General features: G+C 41.7%; 1 protein-coding gene across 1 annotated transcript in view; it reads left to right on the top strand.

Annotated features, from left to right (window-relative positions):
• Positions 1 to 5,291: 5,291 nt before the first annotated feature.
• vstm2la (V-set and transmembrane domain containing 2 like a) overlaps positions 5,292 to 18,515 on the top strand; it is a 56,126-nt gene continuing 42,902 nt past the window's right edge. Inside the window, exon 1 of the mRNA XM_023406582.2 lies at positions 5,292 to 5,679. Coding sequence (XP_023262350.1) covers positions 5,562 to 5,679 — 118 coding nt within the window. The 5' untranslated portion in view covers positions 5,292 to 5,561. The remainder of the gene's footprint in view (positions 5,680 to 18,515) is intronic.

Genomic DNA, 18,515 nt, shown 5'->3' with positions numbered 1-18,515 from the left:
TCAGAGGAGGTATTATAACCTCTTGTCTTGTAAACACAACAATGGCTGAAGCTCTTGTCAAGCAACAATCACCATCATACCGTCCCAGCAGGAAACCACTTTGGGCGGCAGAGAAACCTTACAAATAGCCCCTCTAAGCTCTATAACTGTGAAAATGGCACGGTCACTACCAGGATCAACTTGAAACCATGCATGTCTTTGATGCTACGATTGTGGTTTTCTGGTCCTGATCTGTTGTTTTGTCATACTTGCTGATATTGTATTGAAATTGTTTAGCAGGTACTAATTTGCTGCTAAGTTGAACTGTGTTTTCTAGTATTTAACAACTAAGAATTCAGGTGAACAAAATTTTCTAACAGGAAGCTCTCAGTTGTCTTTCCCATTTGAAACCGAGGCAGCATCTCTTCTTATCAGCATCCCGTCTAGTGTACATTTCTGTGTTATTAATCACTCATTTTGTACCACACCTTCTCTGGATCCCTGACCATGATCCTGGCAGGAAGCTGCAGCGTTGGGAGGGAACGGGGGAGGGGGGGCTGCTCACTGACACCCGTCACATCTGCTGCCTTTCCTAAGTGTCTTTAGAAACTCTAATATCGCTCAGTAACAAGATGGGTAGAACGGCAGGGCATCGTTTGCATATTGTATTGGCAGAGGAGGACCGGCCCCATGCATCTCTTATCAGTGATTATGACTGCGGCGTGTTTAACAGCGGTTGTACAGCAATTTCACAGCCGAGGGGAGGGAGAATAATTGTATTTTCCGAATGAATGAGTGCAAACACTGTGCACCGCTGTGCTTTTGGGCTTCTCCCCTTTAGTATGGTAGTGAGAGGAGAAGGTATTCTGTAATTGAGTAAGCACACGGAATGACAAACTGTGCAAAACAGGGGCACTGCAACTAAAGGCTGTGGTGTACAGTCCTCCAGGACCTCAACACCTTTATCTGAGTGTCAGTACCTGTGGGGCGAAAAGACGTACTCCTTCTTTTTAACCATGATAGCAGAGTCGCTTTATGAATGGTCAAACCGTCGGTCAGTTGGTCCACCACTCTGCGCCAGATTTGTATTTCAACAACTATTAGACTAACTGTCATGAAGTTTTGCTCTGACATTTACGGCCCCCAAGTTTGCTAGTGTTTTAGTGCTAATTAGCAAACGGTGAACATAGTTAACATTGATGTATCTGCGAAACGTCAACAAGTTAGCCATTTAACTGTGAGTATTGTTAGCATGCTGATGTTAACATTTAGCTACTGTGCCCTAGTACGGACTCACGGAGCTGCTAGCACTGCTCCTTCGTCTCATTGAAATACATCCTCGTCAGTAGTAACCTACATGGCAACATTTCAGAGAACAAACCTGCCTTTAACTGTCCGACAATCAATCACAAACAGCATCATGCAGTATAGACTACAGCAAAATAAAACACAAGAAACAAGATTTGAAACAACAGCACATTTGAGCGTCATATGAGGCCTATCAAGTCGATCTTAGTGGCCCACTTACTCCAGGTGATGGAACAACAAAATGTATTTGTGCATCCTTGCAAAGTAAAGTGACTGGGAAACTAGCTTATTTAACATTAGTTAGCTTGCTCACTCCCAAGTAGCAGGCTAGCAGTTAACCAGTGAGTAAGTTAACAGAGTCTATTCAAGAGAGGTATTTTTACCATTGGCAGCTGTCTCACTAACTGCAAACCCTGCTGCATCTTATTTTGTGGAGCACATAATAACCCCTGCAAATACAGGTTTATCAGATGGTTATGGTGCAGCAGGATAGCTTTCACCATTTAACACTGGTCAGACCTCAATCCCCTAAAAGGTGCTGTTATGAAAGCTGTTCTGACTAGGCCTTTAGACCCTCAAAATAACTGAGGGAAAAAAAAAAAAAAACTAAAAACTCCTTGGGAATCTCAAGTCAGTAAAGCGTCCCCCATCAGGACAGGTAAAAGACGCATGTTAAGGTGGAGAGATGGCAGCCACCTGTGTCCACTGCCAGGTGAAATCACTGTATGTGACAGGTGTCTGTGCTAAAGTCGACAAGCTGACTCAGAGCAAACATATTCAGCCATGAACATGCTCATAGAGACAGCAGACACTCACTCAGGGAAATGATGCTGACAGGGAAAGAGGCAGCCCTGGACTGCTTTCTAACACCCTCTACATTCATTAATGTCTGTGTAAAGTTAAGGCAGTGGAGACGGTGGGTGAATGACAGAAGGAATTGATGAAAGAAAAACACTTGTTTCTTAGGATAATAGCATCATCTAGTACAATGAAACTTAAATGTCTTGGTTGGTTGGTCAGTAGCTATGATGTGTGGTGACAGCAGTGTTTACAGCTTAAATTTATTAAAAAATGTCTTCAATTCCTTCAAAGCGAGGAACCTCGCCTCACAGCCTTATAAAATAATGAGCCCACACACATATAACTGCCATCATTCAAATGGGCTCAAAACAAAACTGTTAATTGCTGCCATCGTCCAGCTGTCAGTCTAGAGCAGCAGTCAGCACAGGGCCTGAGCTCAGCTGCTGTAGAAGTTTGCCCACTCTTACTCTATGTTATTGGACAATGCAAAAACACATTAATTTCCCCTGATTGTTTTATTGGGGCACGGTAAAATATTACCAAGGCATATGCCCCAGTAAATGCTGCCTAATTACACCCCAGAGGTAAACTGAACACCAGTTGGTGATCATCATAAAGGCATCACAGCCAGCAATTGGAACAGAATATCAAGTATATTGTTCTTTTTTCCATTTCCTAACACCCTTTGCATTATTTCCCTCAGTACTGTTGATTATTTTGGAAAGTTGTACCAAAGTTTTTCATGTTTTAATAGAAAACATTTATCTTGGCCCGAAAAGTACAAAAAAAAGTATTAAAAAAAGGTATATGAATCCCTGACATATTGGCTTTTATTTAAAAGGGTAATTGGAGTCAGGTTGTCCAATCAGTGTGTTGACATTAAAATATGGACTACAGGTCTGTGGCTATGCATAAAAAATCCTCTCGTTACTACCTGAGTTTGATTACTAAAGCAGGTGAAGTGAAACCTGCCACTATCACAAAAGGAGATAAAGCAGGCTCTGCAAATATGTTGAGTATCAGTGCCATACATGTCTGTAAGGGAGTGTAGAGAACTCTACATTAATAGTTCTGCACCTGCAAGTGTCTTATACACTCGCTAATGTCTGTTTTCAATGATCCAGAAATAACTATAATGAAAAAGGGAAGAAAGAGCAACAAGAACCGTGTTAATGGACAGGAAGCCCTCAGGAAAAATTAGAATTGAAAATGTCTGCCCGTCTCAAATATCTAAAGAGCAGGATTCACAAGACTAATGGAACAAAATACTGTGGACAAATTAGGCACAACTTACAATTTTTGATAGAGGCTTCAATTGTTTTGTTTGGAAGTAAAAGTAACACTGCATACTGACCTAGACCTGGAGGGGTAGCAACATGGTTTGCTCTCGAGGGACAGTTTACAGTTGAAGAAACAATGTATTGTTGAAAAATTAACACAGAACAGGCCTTACACTGATTTTTTTTTTTAAAAGAAATTTTATATAGAAATTATTAAAAAAGAACTTGCTATTTTGCATTTCTGACCTTGATTAAAATGTAACTGTGTGTGAATCCTACCCACATACAAATGGATAAATATTGTAAAACGCAAATCTTTTAACATAAAAACAATGAATTAATAATTATTATTGTTATATTTCGGTAATAAGAAGATTTTCTCTGGTTTGTTAATAAGTATATTGCTCCGCTTGTAAAAGTGCCCATATCATAGTGTGGCTTGTTCAGTATGTGACTAACGCTCAGGCTTCATTTCAGCACCATGGACAGCACCACAGCACAGCTCCAGTATGTTGCCCTGATCAGTCTTGAAGGCTGACACAGTTTAGTCAATAGTGAGCAGTAAATTCAGATTTCAGACACTCTACCATCATCATTTTGCATCATCACTGACAGCTGTACTCACAGCAGAAAGTATAAAATGCAGAGCATAGCATTGTGGGATTGTTCTCCCCCAATGCCAGCTGGCGAGTCGCACAACGGAGATATCTGCGTTTACAAAATGCAGTGTGTTGAGTTGTACATGTCATGTTTACCACCTTTTTTTTGTTCCATTATGGAATTTTTGACTGACAGGATTTTCTTCAGAGCTCACAGACTTGAAAACATTTGCAGTACTGGAAACATTATCGCTACAAACAACCCTAATGACAACACTTTGTAAAAGGCAGCACTGGTTCTCTCTCCATTCAAAAATAATTTCTCATGAAATATAAAATATTGTTTCATCTTCAAATAGAAGATGACCGACCTCCACTTTTTCAAACACAATTTCCAGAAAAAATATAGTCTTATAGTTGGGCATTAGAGAACTCATGACATTTTTTGGTTCATTCAGTTTAGATTCTGAATCCTGTTTGTTTCACAGAAGTGTGTGAGATCGCATTTGCATATTTTATGAATAAGCACGGTCCAATTTCCAACCAGTGAGAACCCTAACAGCAAAAATCTGGCCCATAGCCATAGTAAGTTCAGGCCCAGATCTGTAAAACTTACCTTGGTCGGTGTCCCCACGCCCAAAGGCAATGCCACTGTGGATCTAGTTTTGACGTCTGGCCGCATCTGGTCACTCCCACAAGGGGGTCCAAATGACAGCTGGCCATTTCTTAGTTAACACACTTGGCTCACGTCTTGAACAGACAGTAAAATGGATGTAACTATAACGCGGATCTGCCTGCCAAGAGAAAAAAAACAAACAAAAATCTATAATGTGAAAAAAAACAAATGTGTTCTGACTTTGGCCGAAAAAACTGTGTTTGTTTAAGGTCCCATTGCTCGTTGAAAAATAAGTTTTCAGGACCTTTAAGCAAAAACCTTTAAGTAAATTAATTTAAAAAATGAGTGAGGCAGGCTTTTTGCCCTTCCTGTTAGTAGGAAGCTAATGTTGGAGCTAATGCTGTAACCATAGACTATATATAGGCTGTAACCTACCTAGATAAAAAAACCCTAGAAAAACGAAAAAAAAATTACCATTAATAAAACACAACAATGTTAGGTCTTTAAACATTTTACTTGTCTCCGTCGTTTCATAAAAGCGCGTTTCCTAGGGCGAAAAATTAAACATCGTAAAATTTCAGGCAGGATGTGAGCGTGTTTTTAATATCACTCCGCCAATAATTGATATTACTCATTGCAAACTGCGGCACCTCGCGTGTGGCAGAGGTCTCCCTCCGCCGCATGTAGAGCCGAGTGAGCGGAAGCAGAGCTTCAGTCAGTTTGCTGGCACAGAGGGAGGCTGCGGTGACTTCTTCGTTTCTTTATTTCGCACAGGTATCTCGCTCCCCTTCCTCGCCACAAGTCACCTGGATTTAAAAAAAAACAAAACAACAAAGAAACAGCAAAAGAAAAACAACAACAACAACAAAGAAAATTATTTAAAAAAAAACAAAAACAAAAACAAAAAATACGACGTGCCCCTCCACCCGATGTGAAAAAGAAAGAGGGGGAAAGGAGAGCAGATAAAACAGAAGAGAAATGGGAGCGTTTAGGGTGCTGCTGGGGAGTTTGCATTACATGGGACTCTACATTCAACTTAGTGTCTCCACACGGCAAACTGGACACGGCGAGGTAGAGAACCACATCTCCGGGAACGGTAGGTTTCAGACTCCTCTTAATTCATTTTCCTTTTATGAGAGGAACACGACATATGTGATGCCGTATCTGCTCACATGCAGTTGGGGGGAATTAAACAAAGAGCAGCACACGGGCTGAGAGGCTGATGCTGATAATATGGCAACTCATGCAAACGTGTGTTTTCTTTGATTTTGCGTTGTGGATGCACAAGGTGCTTGTGGTTTGTGCTGTCAGGCACAAAATGACAGAGTTGAGATGTGTGCAGTGACTAGATCAAACTGTCATTCAGTCGGTGCAGGTCTATTATTCATCATTTTAGACCCACAATGTTTGTATAGTCTTATTTAAACGTCTGTATTTAGGCATTTTCCATTCATAGTTATTCAGTCTGGATGGCTGAATCCTTATTAACTCCATATCTCTTCTTTAATGAGTGTGCTCTTTGATATTATCGGTACCAGTCTGTGATGTACAGCGAGCCAGTGCTCATGACTGACACAGGATTTTGTTTTCTCTGAGAGCTGCAGCTCCTCAGCAGTGCTTCTCAGCCTCCTCTCTCCTGATGACTCCAGCAGGAGCAGGAGGAGGAGGTGATGTCAGCGGACAGATGGAAGTTAATATCGTCCTTTTAATATCCCCGTGAAATCTATACCTGAACAGTCGTCCTTCCACTTCAGATCTGCCTCGCTCACTCTCTCACCAGGAGCTTCCCTAAATGGCCTCCAGTGTTTACACTTGGTTACGTCATACAGTCTTAACACGGAGAGTGTCCTGGCCCTCTCTGCTTTGTCCTGGCAACTTTGGCTCGGCCTGCCGGTCTCTACAGGTGTTTCACGCTGCCAGCTCGGCAGATGTGCCAAGTTTTTGTGTGGGTTGGAAAAAAAAAAAAAACACAGTGAGGAGGAGGAGGAAGGGAGATTGAGCGGAAGTGATGGCCAGCAGGTCTGAATGTCTCAGTGCCCTTGAGGCAGTGACTCTTAACAGTAGATCTATTAGCAGCTTCTCTGACTCCTGTAAATGTGCTTCATCATCGGACACAGCAAACGGCTCAGCCCGGAGCCCAGGCTCCCTCAGGACTCAAGTTTTCATCCCACACACTAAGCTGAACTATGCAAAATTATATTAAATCTCAAAGCATGGTTACAACACAGATGAGAGCTCCACTTCCCTTTAATTGAGACACTGATACGTCGCAAATATAATTATCTTGTCATGTATGATCATGTCTGCACCCACGGAAAGTGATTTATTGCAACTTGATGAGAGTGAGTTGAGCAGCACTGAAAGCAGAACTTAGAAATGTTGGATATTTTTTGACCGGAAATTGTTTCACATTTTGGGGAATATTTGCTGAGAGTTAGATGAGAGGATCGATACCACTCACATATCTGAATGGAAACGGGGGAAAACAGCGAGTCTGGCTCTCACTAATTAACATATTATATCTTATTTATTTAATCCTTGTTTTTCGATATATTTGGTGGTGTCACAAGCTAAGCTAAATGCCTGCTGGCTTCATATTTAACGTACAGACATAAGAGTGCTATTGAAGTTCTTATCTAACTCTCAGAAGAAAGCAAACTGCAGATTTCCCAGACTGTCACTTTTTTTCCCCCTCTAACTCAAGGACCACTTACTAGCTTTTCCTCCGCAGACGGCGGTTGCTGAGTTGCACTAAACCTGGGTTACATGATAACAGGTGGTCGTATATATATATATATATATATATATATGAACCACCCAGTGGGTGCTGGGAACGGTTTTGGTCTGGTATTGTCCGTTTCTGGTGTTCATCCACCGGCCACACTTGATTTCATATTCTACTCCAGCCTTCCTCTTAGCGGTTGGTGTGTGTGTGTCTTTAGGTTTGTACCTGCAGAGACCTTCAGGCCTTGAATGTTTTCTCGCAGGTCCTGATTCCTTCTGACTTAAAAACCCAGACTTGATATTCTGACGTGTGTGTGGTGATGGTGGTCCCTGTTGTTTCAGCAGAGTCCCTCCTGGTGTGAAGTCAGGCCAGGATTCTCGTTTACCATCCATTAGATCAGTTGTCTCTTTGTACTGACGCCACGTTAAAGAATTGATCTGTATTTAAGTTTAAAGTACTGACTCATTTTGTCGCTATGCTGAGCAATGTGAGTAATATCTCCTGGCATGTTAGCGCAGCCGTAACATAAAGGATCTGAATGTGTTTTCAGACTGAATAATGTGCTTGTGGGAAGAGATATCTTATAACAGTGGGTATGTGGGATTTTTATGGAAATGAGTGTGTGTGCAAATACACTTGTTTTTGTTTTGTCCTGAGGGTAGAATGAAAGAAAAGAGGAAGGCAAGTACAGATTTAAAACTCTTGCAGATGCGATTCGCACGAAATACTAAGTGGCCTTGAAATGTAAAAAATTAGTAGAACATCAGGAACACGGCGCATAATGCTGTCGTATGAAGTTAAGTCTAATAGGATTGTCAGATGGATCGCAGGTGTAATGACTTTCAGGGTGGCAGTGATGAGGATTTAGGGATGAAGACGAGGATAAGCCCACCTGAACTCACTTTAATACCGACATATTTGCAGAATAAGTTTTACCCCCCTTTTTTTTTTTCTTCTCAGACTGTCCATAGTTGTTAGGCGGATTCACAGCGTGAGTCACATCAAATAAATGGAATGAGGACGGGGTCAGCTCAGGGAAGTCGAGAAGCATTCATCTGCTTTTCTGAGAATATACTGAAATGTGTGGCTGTATATGTGGTTTCTGAGCCCCTGGGAGTCATAACTCATCCTCCTTTTCCCTTCACTGGCGTTCCACCAGCTGGACCAGAGAGCCGCGAGGTAAGAGCAAAAGGAAGTAAGAGAAATGAAAGGGGAAAAAAAAAAAACAGTTGTAGAAATCTTTGCTCAATTTTCATACCGCTCCGGGCTACATCTGCCCAGACGTTGTTTTAGTCATTGATACTTTTCAATTACCTCCTAATTAGGGCACGGTTATCCAGCGAGGCAATTGTTTCAGCCAGTCGATTGCCTTAATTAATCAGGGAAGGGTAAACGAGCTGTTGAGCCAGTGAGATGCTGAAACTTTGCAACGGAAAACAAATTGGAGTGAGACAACAGGAGCAACGCTGACAGTACCTTCACCTCGAACAACATGCATCACTGTTTCTTCAGCGTCAATCTGAATTTAAAACGTTTTTTTTTTTTTTGCCTCCGCTGACAGAAGCTTTCTGTGCCTGCGAGTCTTCACTCGGGGCCCGGCTTAGCTCCACGCCCTGTTTTGACCTCCATCACCAGAGGAACCAGCCCCACTCTGACTCCTATTATTAGACTGTATTTGAACATTTTTTTTTTTTTTTTTTTTCCAGTTCAACAGGTGAATCATTTACCATTCAGTGAAGACAGGATCCTTTATGGCTGCTTCACCACCTTAAAAGGCTTCAGGCCTGTCTGCTCCTCTACACTAGGGCAGTATTTGAGGGGAGAATATACCCGATGGATGAATGAGTATAAACCCAGGCCTGGCACAGGTGCAATCACAGCCTGCGATGAATGAGCCTCCTCTCCAGCCCTGTCTTTACCACCTGAAATCCTGCCGTTGGGTGTGTTGTATGATAAATGTAGGTGGTAGGACTTCCACTAAAAAGCAAACTGGATCACTGAGGCAGTGACATCACACTACTGTTAGACTATTAAAAATTTAACAGTGTCCAATGCAGTATCAATAGCAAAGATTCAGCAGCAGCTTGTGTGGGGTTTACTCTCTCCTGCAGAATCAGACACCAAATGTCCCCGTCTGCTCCTCGCCTCCCACTCACTCACTCACTCACTCACTCACTCACTCACTTACACTTCCCTGCTGATGGAGGTGTATTGGCATGACAGTGGGTTTCCATACACCGTCGCAGCAGTGAGTGTAGAAGAGCAACAAATCAGGTGCACTGATTTTAGTTTTTCACTGAGAACACTGTTAACTGGATCAGCTAATACGGGCACCCGTCCAAGTGGCACTGAACAAACATTGCATACTATTGGCTTTTCCTAAAAATAATTACAAGAGCAGCTGCTTCATCACATCACAGAGATTTTGTAATAATGTTCAACCACATTAAATTAGAATAATACAGAAAACAACACTTCATTTTTTTTTTTTTTTTCACCAGTTAGTTCAGCATTGAAAGAAGAGACAAACACTCATTCACAAACATGCGCCGTTTTTGAAGCAGTAAAAGCGGCTTCCCTAAGAGCATACGTTTATTGTTCTTTTAATGGCACTATTTCAAGTATTATTCAGTTGCTGGTTGGTTTAAAGACAGCTGCTTTTTCTCTCTTCCAATATCAGCAAATACATTTGTATCGCCACACAACAGACATTTTCTTTTTTTATTACTGCTGTAAAATTAATTCACTGGCAGAAGGTATTGACTTTTTTCACCTTTATAGCATTGCAACTGGGTCTCCTGCAGTTTTTGTGCATACCTGTACACAATAAATTTGCATTATGCCGTTTATCCACCTAATTCACCACAAACACTGATACAGTGTTTAAGCTATCTGCAAACTTAGGGCTTGTGCCCAATGAGGAGAGATTGTCCGCAAACGCCTCAAGAAAAGGCGTCTTTCTTCTGAAAGACGCGGCTGCACCAAACACTTTTAGTTGAATATCTCTTCAACTAACTAACTTCTAACTTTTCAGAAAGGCGCTGGTGTCACTGCAGCTCATTTTCCAGCAACCAATCAGATGAAGTGGGACCCGTCACCCTGGCAACCAAGAAAATGGAGGAGAAGCTTGTTTTGGGCTTAGCTGTCTATCCCGAGCCCTATGATTTGTCGGGTAGAAAAGCCCAATTGTGGGCGCAGATCAGCTGGGCGCTGAAAGGCGGCGGTGATATGTTGTCAAGATACTGTTGCCATAGAAACAAAACCCTCTCGCAGCGCTTTTTTGACGAAGCGCCTGGGACACATCTCACATTAGTTCAGCGATTCGGATAGGTTTGGTGTTGTGCCCGTTGAAGGTTGTTGCGACTGGTTGGAGGAAAAGTCGACCGATCAGAGCCTTGTAGGCAACGTTAGCCAGCTTACCTGGCTACAATGAAAAAAGTGTCCACTGGTTGCCTGGCAACCTCGCCTATTGAACTCCTGTGAAACCACAACTTGTCGTTCTTTTGGTTTTTCTGCAGGTATAACAAACTAAATACAACGTATTATAATATTACGATTTACTTACCTTTACAGAGAGACAGGCTAGCTGTTTCCGATTCCCAGCCTTTATGCTAAGTTAAGCTAATCAGCTACTGGCTGTATCTAAATATCCTCTCCTGTTTTATGGTAAAGTGTCAACGCACTACGTTAATGTTAAGGAAACCTCACGTTCTTGGTTTCTATGGCTGTTATTAGCCATAATTTCCAGGAAAATGGATGAAATCCATGTTGTTGTCTATATGTATTAAATCTTAAGTTTTTAAGTAACAGTAACATTTAAAAATGGCAGATATCAGTGTTATAGCAGTACTCTACCACCATAGAAAGTGGCTGCTATGAACAATCAGCTAATTAGTTGGTAAAGAGAAAATTAATCAACAACAACACTGATCATTTATTAATTGTTTATTTATCAAGACAAAATGCAGGTAATTTGCTGTGGGTCTTTGACAGTCAGACAGTAAATATAATGGGCATTTTCATTATTATTATTATTATTATTAGACTTAACAACTCATCAGATAAATAATCATCAAATTACTTTAATGAGAATAAAAGATATTTGCAGTCCTACATGTACTGTAAACCCATTAAGTACCTTTTATGTAATTGTGCTCTGTGCAATGAAACCCGGTTTGTCTTTATGTTTTTTCCAATTTGCTTTGATGCTCTTTCCAATATGTGTTTTAGCCTAAATTTCTTCCTGGCTTAAACTACTCGGGGCTATTTTACTCCTTTTACTCTTTCCCTCTTTCTTTCTCTCATTGTCAGTAACTATGTTGCTCAGAAAGAGACAGAAAGATGGAAGAAGAAGGAAAGTGTCAGAACAAACAGGAGGGATGAGGGTGAGGGAACAGAGGAGAGAGGGACAGGCTGACGGTTTTAAAGCTTGTTGGCTCTCAGCAGTAGGTAGAGTCAATGTATTTAGGTCCTGACCTCGGTATATACTCGTCACTGAGAAGACAAGTGCTGCAGGGGCGGCCCGGGATAAACTACAGAGGAGAGAGAAATTATCACTGTAGCTGCGCCTCCCCTCTGTTTAATACACAGCTCGGTTGTCTCAGGACTCAGAAATCAATCTTTCACATCTCCTGGCTTTTGTCTGCGTTTTCTTTCATCAGCAGGAGTGTACTCAGAGCGATGATCCATGACATTTTCATATTAATGTGTGTTGATTTCACTGCTCTACACAATTCAATGACACAGTTCAGCAGCGATTCAAGTTGTGTATATATATATGCGTCATGATGGCTGATAAATTGAATCTCTTGAACAGCGAAAGTGGAATCAAAAAAAAAAAGGAACTTGGCAGAGTGACACAGGCATTTTAACTTCTTCTGGTTAGGTGAGCTCAGGTTGAGTTTGGGCGGGGTTACGATGTTAAACGTGAAGTCACTAAACTCAGGTTACCAGAAAGACTGCCTTTAAACAAAGTACGATGTCCGTCCTTCCCATTCTCGTGGACACGATATTTCAGTAACGCCTTGACCAAACTTCTTCAAATTTGGAAAAAATGTCCGCTTGGATGGACTGATTAGATTTTGGTGGTCAAAGGTCAAAGGTCAAGGTCATGGTGACCTCACAAAACATGGTTTTTGGCCTCGTGAATGCAATATAATATCTCTATCATCAAATTTGGTACGAGCGTTCACTTGAACTCAAGGATGAACTGATTCGATTTTAATTATCAAAGGTCGGTTGCGGTTATAGGACTAAGACTAGGTGTTACACGCTCTACCTCAGTTCAATCAGGAATATGCACCGCGTGATGTCCAACACAGAGCCCTGGGTTTGGATGTTGTTTTTGAATATTGTGAAGTATTTGTCGTGTTCAAGCTAAAAACCAGGTGTAAAGTTGCCCTTTAAGGCTAATTTCACTCTGCTTCAGTGGCGCATATCTACAAACAGATTCGCAGGTAATCTAATTATCACAAAACATCTGAGACCGAGTTAAACAGCTGGTGGCGCTAATGCTCCAGTCGGGGTGCCATTAAACTGTCACAGAAGGAGAGGGTGCAACAAGACGATGCAGTTAAGAGAGCGCGACGGTTTGTTTCGTGTTATCATTTAAGCGACATGACCGAGTTGCTTCCTGCTATTTTCTGTCTCTTCTGTGGAGCAGAAGCTCCAGTGAACGTTTAAGTCACACACTTCATGTACATCATGATTTATTTACTTAAAAACTTTTTTTGCAACATTTCAAGGTTTTTGTTTTTTTATGATTCACATATTGAAAATGCACACAGCAACTAGTTGGATAGAAACTCAGTAGACATCATGCTTATACTGTACAGTTCTTAAATGCAAAAATACAAGAACTGGATCCCAGAATTTAGTATTTATGAGGGTTAAAACATTTGCAGCTCAGAAAACCATGCGTTTGTCCATGAATAATGACTTTCCGGAGAAATAATAATGCCCTTATAGAACATTTATAAATAATAAAATATGCCCGGAGTGTCAAACCTTCACTCCAGCTGTCACTGACAGTCGTTCAGTATCTGTGGTGAGGGAGGACGTCGTCTGAGTGGACGACACTGATCAGTTGTGTCCGATTCAAACAGCCAATTTATCAGTCTGACCCGTGCAGACACATGGCAGCAGTTCAGGTGTTGTACTCATTGCTTGACAACGTGGATTCGGGGTCCTCCATCATTCTCGCCTCCTTGCCTCCTCCTTCCTTCCCTTGCCTGTTCCTGCTTGTTGCTGTGTTGTGTGTAATAAACTCTGAATCCTCTCCCTTCCCCCTCGATGAGAACGCTCTCTTCAAATCGGCACAAACAAGCTGCGGGGTCAGTCGGCAGTCAAGGACTCTCCCTCTGTCTTTCTCTATAAGTGCCTTCTGCCGGGCTCGTCCTTCGCTTTCCCTCCGCAAAGCACTTCACTAGTGTGTGTGTCTGTGTGTGTGTGTTTGTGCAAGTGTGTGTGTGTGTGTGTGGGGTGGGGGGGGACTTACTTTGGAGGAGAAATGATTGCGGACAGCTTTGAGCGTGGTGATCCAAAGCTGCACTTTCTCTGAGGTGTCCCTCTATGACTGAAACTCATCTCAGGGACTCATCATCCAAACTGCGGGTGTGTGTGTGTGTGTGTGTGTGTGTGTGTGTGTGTGTGTGTGTGTGCGCACGTGTGCGTGCGTGTGTGTGCTCATAGAGATGGAGGGGGATACAGTATTCCCTCTATTGCACTCAGCATGATGATGTTGGGGGAAGTGCTTGGCTGTGAAGACTTGTCTGAGAGAGTGTTGCTTATCTTCCATTAGACACATTACTGCCAACGTTGCCATCAAAGTGGAGAGAGACACACACACACATACGGACTCTCTGATTTAGAGAGACACACACTTCTCCTGGGGAGGCACTTGGCAGGATTCATCTGTTGGCAGTCTCACTGAGGGAGGAAAGAGGAAAGAGGAGGAGGAAGAGGAGGAGGAAGAAGAAGAAGACAGGCGAAGAGGGGAACGTGATGTATCCGTGGTCCAGGATCAGTCATTTGCAGCCTGAAAGAGCTCCTCAGCCTCCAGCCGGCTGCCACATAATTTAGTGAAGTGTCATTGTTCCCTGGAGAGTCTCTCTGATTTGCGTTAGACTTTTTTTTTTCCAGACTCTGCAACTGTATCTTTAAGTCACATGTTTGTTTGACATTGATTGTTCGCCGTGTCATTACAGTTCTGCGATAATCTATGTTTATCTGACTCTTATTTGGAAAGTAGATCTGTTTTAGTCTGTTTCAGCACAAGTCCTGGTCCCGTACGGCAGTGTGACATCACACGATGCCTCACCTCCCCTCAGGGATCCTGAGAAATGTAAATTGATCATGAAACAAAAAGGAAATGAAAAGCCAGTGTTGCATATTTGTTCCATTTTAAAAGAATCAAGTGCAGACTGCAAAAAGCCGCCTTAGTGCCTCTGAATCACATTCAACACAGTAATGCAATTACAAGCCTGCCTCGCCAGTGCATTGCACTGAATTTATAATTCACGTACCGCTGACACCTCTGAAAATAAGCATCCGTCCGTTGTGCACAACGTAAAACATACATATCACAGGCTAAAACATAATTTCATATATCATCATCATCATAACATAATAGATGTAACATCATCACAGTCTGACAGAACGCCTTTGGGCTGAGCTCCAACAGCGAGCAAATGATTATTTAACCGTTCATAAAAAATGGGTTGATATCTTCATTTTCAATGTGTTAGACAGAAACTGACACATGAACAACCAAACTTACCTCGACAGTAAGATGTCGATGTTATGTTTGGCTTGATTAAACGAGAATGTTAATCATTAGGCTTGGGCCGATATTCAATAATATTGAATATTGCGATATTTCCCACCATATGCAATATTTTACATAGTATATATTTTTGCAGTGTGCACAGTCTGCACTGCTGCCAAGTCCGACCCTCATTGTTCTGATTTGTACGTTGGCATGTGACATATAAAACTTTATGAGCTGCATATCACCCACCCACTACTCCCCCCTCTGACGAGACTTTTACTTTTAGATGTTTAATTAAAGAAAGTGTTTTAAATACATGACCAAGATAGTCATATGCTCTGTCATCTTTTACTTATGGATGGAATTATAGTGAAAATATATTATTATATATGATATATATAATTACTCCTCTTATTGCTGGGGACCACCAGGGGTACTTGAGGGGGTTCCTGGAGGTCCCCAGCAATAAGGGAATAACTTTGACCCCACTTTGAGAACCACTGGTCCAGCGGTGGATAATAATTATTAGAATATTATAAATGGTAAATCTGCCACCGTTGTCACTGCAAACTGCTTATTGTCCAGTTAATGATATGATTGACAAATCAAAATACTTTAGACTATGTTGATACAAAGATTCTGCCAATCCAGTATTATTATAAAGCAAAGGTGGTCTCCAACAAAGATATTAAAGTGACAGCCATCATGGTAACAGATACAGTCTGTGGTTTTTTAATGTTTTTATTATTTACCACACTACTTCCTGATAAAATGACGTTTTCCCCAGGCGGCCGTAGCTGCCTTTGTCTCTGTTTCCAAGATAATGGTCATGTTATTACCTCTCATCGTTTTGTACACCCACCCTCTCTCCTAACCTACGGATTCCTCACCATGGCAACTGTCTCACGTGAACCTCCTCTATATGCCGTGACATTACGGCCTTGAATCATTCCCTTGGAATCAACTCATCACATTATCAGCGGGTGGCATCCAGTGACTTCAAGCATATGGGAGAAGCGGCTTTGAGGATCGCTTTAATGTGCCTGCCTCTTATTCGTCCTTTCATGTGGCCGATATCGAAGCAAACATTTACATTTTGAGAATTTTCCAAAGCGCTGTTTCAAGGAAAGCACAGAGAGGTGACATTATTTATAAAACCCACAGTCAGTTATGCCGTCATATCTAAAGAGCCTGAACCTCTGTAACTCTGTCAGGTCCACCACTGGGCCCAGATTTAATACTGCAGCTATAAAAACACTGCTGCGTTTAAATATTTCTTACAGTATTAGCATTTTTGTGAAGCAATTAAGTTTGAGGACAAGATATAAGGCTTCAACCTGTTATGGACTCTTCATGTACGTCATGATTTCAAAACTTAAATTAAAAAAATATGACAAAATGAGGAGAGTAAGTAATGCAAACAGGGCAAGAAAGGCTAACTGTGTATGTGTGAGTTAGTATGTGTATTTATGATTTGCTTTAATCTGTAAAAAGCTGCATATTCAAAGTTTATGCAGAAGTGTAAAGCTACATGACACTAGCCAAGTCACATGACACAATTATACATGTTGATCTTCTGACTCGAGTAAGTACCAACATGTGTAACTGTATACTAATAAAAAGTAGGTCAGACCTGGTAACATTTCCGTAACACCTCCGACAGGCACAAGTCTTAAATTAAACACATTATCACATTATCATAAAGGCCACAGCAGCACAGGATAAATCAACACAGAGACTAAATGCATGTCTTGTTTTGCCTTTGGAGCAGCACTGCAATAAATGTTATCAGCAAAGCTATCATCTCTTATGCACAAAGACATTGAAATCAGTTTAATAAAGCTCAAAGCGTCGAGAAGATTCTCCTCGTGTATAAATATGAATGAATAAATCATACCACATATAGGCAAATAGAAATTAAAGCCTCAAGTAAATGTGTGGTCTGTTTTGCCTGTGCAAAATCAGACTTCGTTATCTAATAAATGATATAGTTGATTTTCACGCGTTTACAGGTGGGAGGGAAAATGGAAAAATAAGAAAAAAAAAACTCCTCCACCATGTTACCTTTAAACTGTTCTCCAGCATTGCTGCCTCTCAGGTTACAAACAAAGCACCAGGATTGTGGCTCTTTCCATTAAGGTCCTCCTGTCAAGTCTGAATAACACCACAATGAACATTTACATAATGAACAACAAAGAAAAAAAACCTATTACTTTAACAGATAATTGAAGGCGGCCGTTGTGACGTATTGTGATCCATGTCTGAAAAGGGGCTTTAGACTCAGAGCTTAAATAATTTTGGAGTTTTTCAACTTGGAGCTGCAATGCAGACAAAGAAAAACAAGCAGTACACTTTACTACTTACTTTACTGCATAAACAGAGAGATTTTTAGCTCTTTGAAAATCTGTGTAAAGACCAGGGTTCTTTAAAGTTTGCTCTTGTAATGCTCAATGTAAGACCCTTCTGGTTTCAAACCTTCTGGTACCTCCATGTGAACCATGGGGCTTTAAACTCCGTGTTCATTAGGTGCTGCTGGACACAAAATCCAGCAAGAAGAAACAAAAAAAAAAAAATTCATTTTAGTAGCCCTCCGTTGTGAAGTGAAGCACGCACACACATGCACGACACATAGACACAGCGTGCTCAATTATGCGTGGTGCCCCCGGCCATTTTCAGACAGGGTTATCAATTACAACGTCTCTGCAGTGACCAGGCCAAATTACACCGCCGTGGAGAGCCTCTTTCCTGCACAGCGGGTGTGCGTGTATACGGACGCGGACGTGGTGTGTGTATTTGTGTGCGATTGTAGCCCGTGAATGACTCTACATCCAGTGGTTGGTTTCCGCAGTTACCCAGACTCCAGCCAAATTAACTGGCATGCACGCGTGTAGTCGTTCAAGGTGTTGTTTGGAGTTCACATACACACATGCGCACGCACACACACACACACACACACACACACAGAAACTGACAGGCGCACTTTGCTTGAATCCAATCATGCGCTCTCCCTCTTTTAGCCGGCTGCCAGTGATTCACATATTCTGTCTTTCATGTCCAACTAATAGGCTCTTGGCCATCTTTGAGGCCCTGCATGGTATTTACAAAGGGCTGCTGAGTTGGACAGCCTGATACCTGTGGGCAGTGTAGAAGGAAACATGTAAACACACGCACACACACACACACACGCTAATACCCTTATTCTCAGCTTGGTGCGGTGGAACGGCGTAAGAGTAAATGGTCTTTCCTCAGTGTTGTTTGTAACGGTTGGCTGCTCTGCAGATGGCAGCTCTAGTCCAGATACACACTGAGTCCTGCTGGCTACACTTAGTCGTATTTAATAAGTGTCCTTCAGAATTTATAAGTATTGCTCGTTGTTAGGGCGGAAACAATATATTTCCAGTTTACTTAATTGATCCATCAAATGTTTCCCATTCAATCC

This window comes from Seriola lalandi, unplaced genomic scaffold (genome assembly GCF_002814215.2).
Source record: "Seriola lalandi dorsalis isolate HSWRI2012SDOR001 ecotype SW California unplaced genomic scaffold, Sedor1 jcf7180002054312, whole genome shotgun sequence".
NCBI lineage: Eukaryota > Metazoa > Chordata > Actinopteri > Carangiformes > Carangidae > Seriola > Seriola lalandi.
Note: the sequence above shows the minus strand (reverse complement) of the source record. Positions and strands in the feature narration are given on the sequence as shown.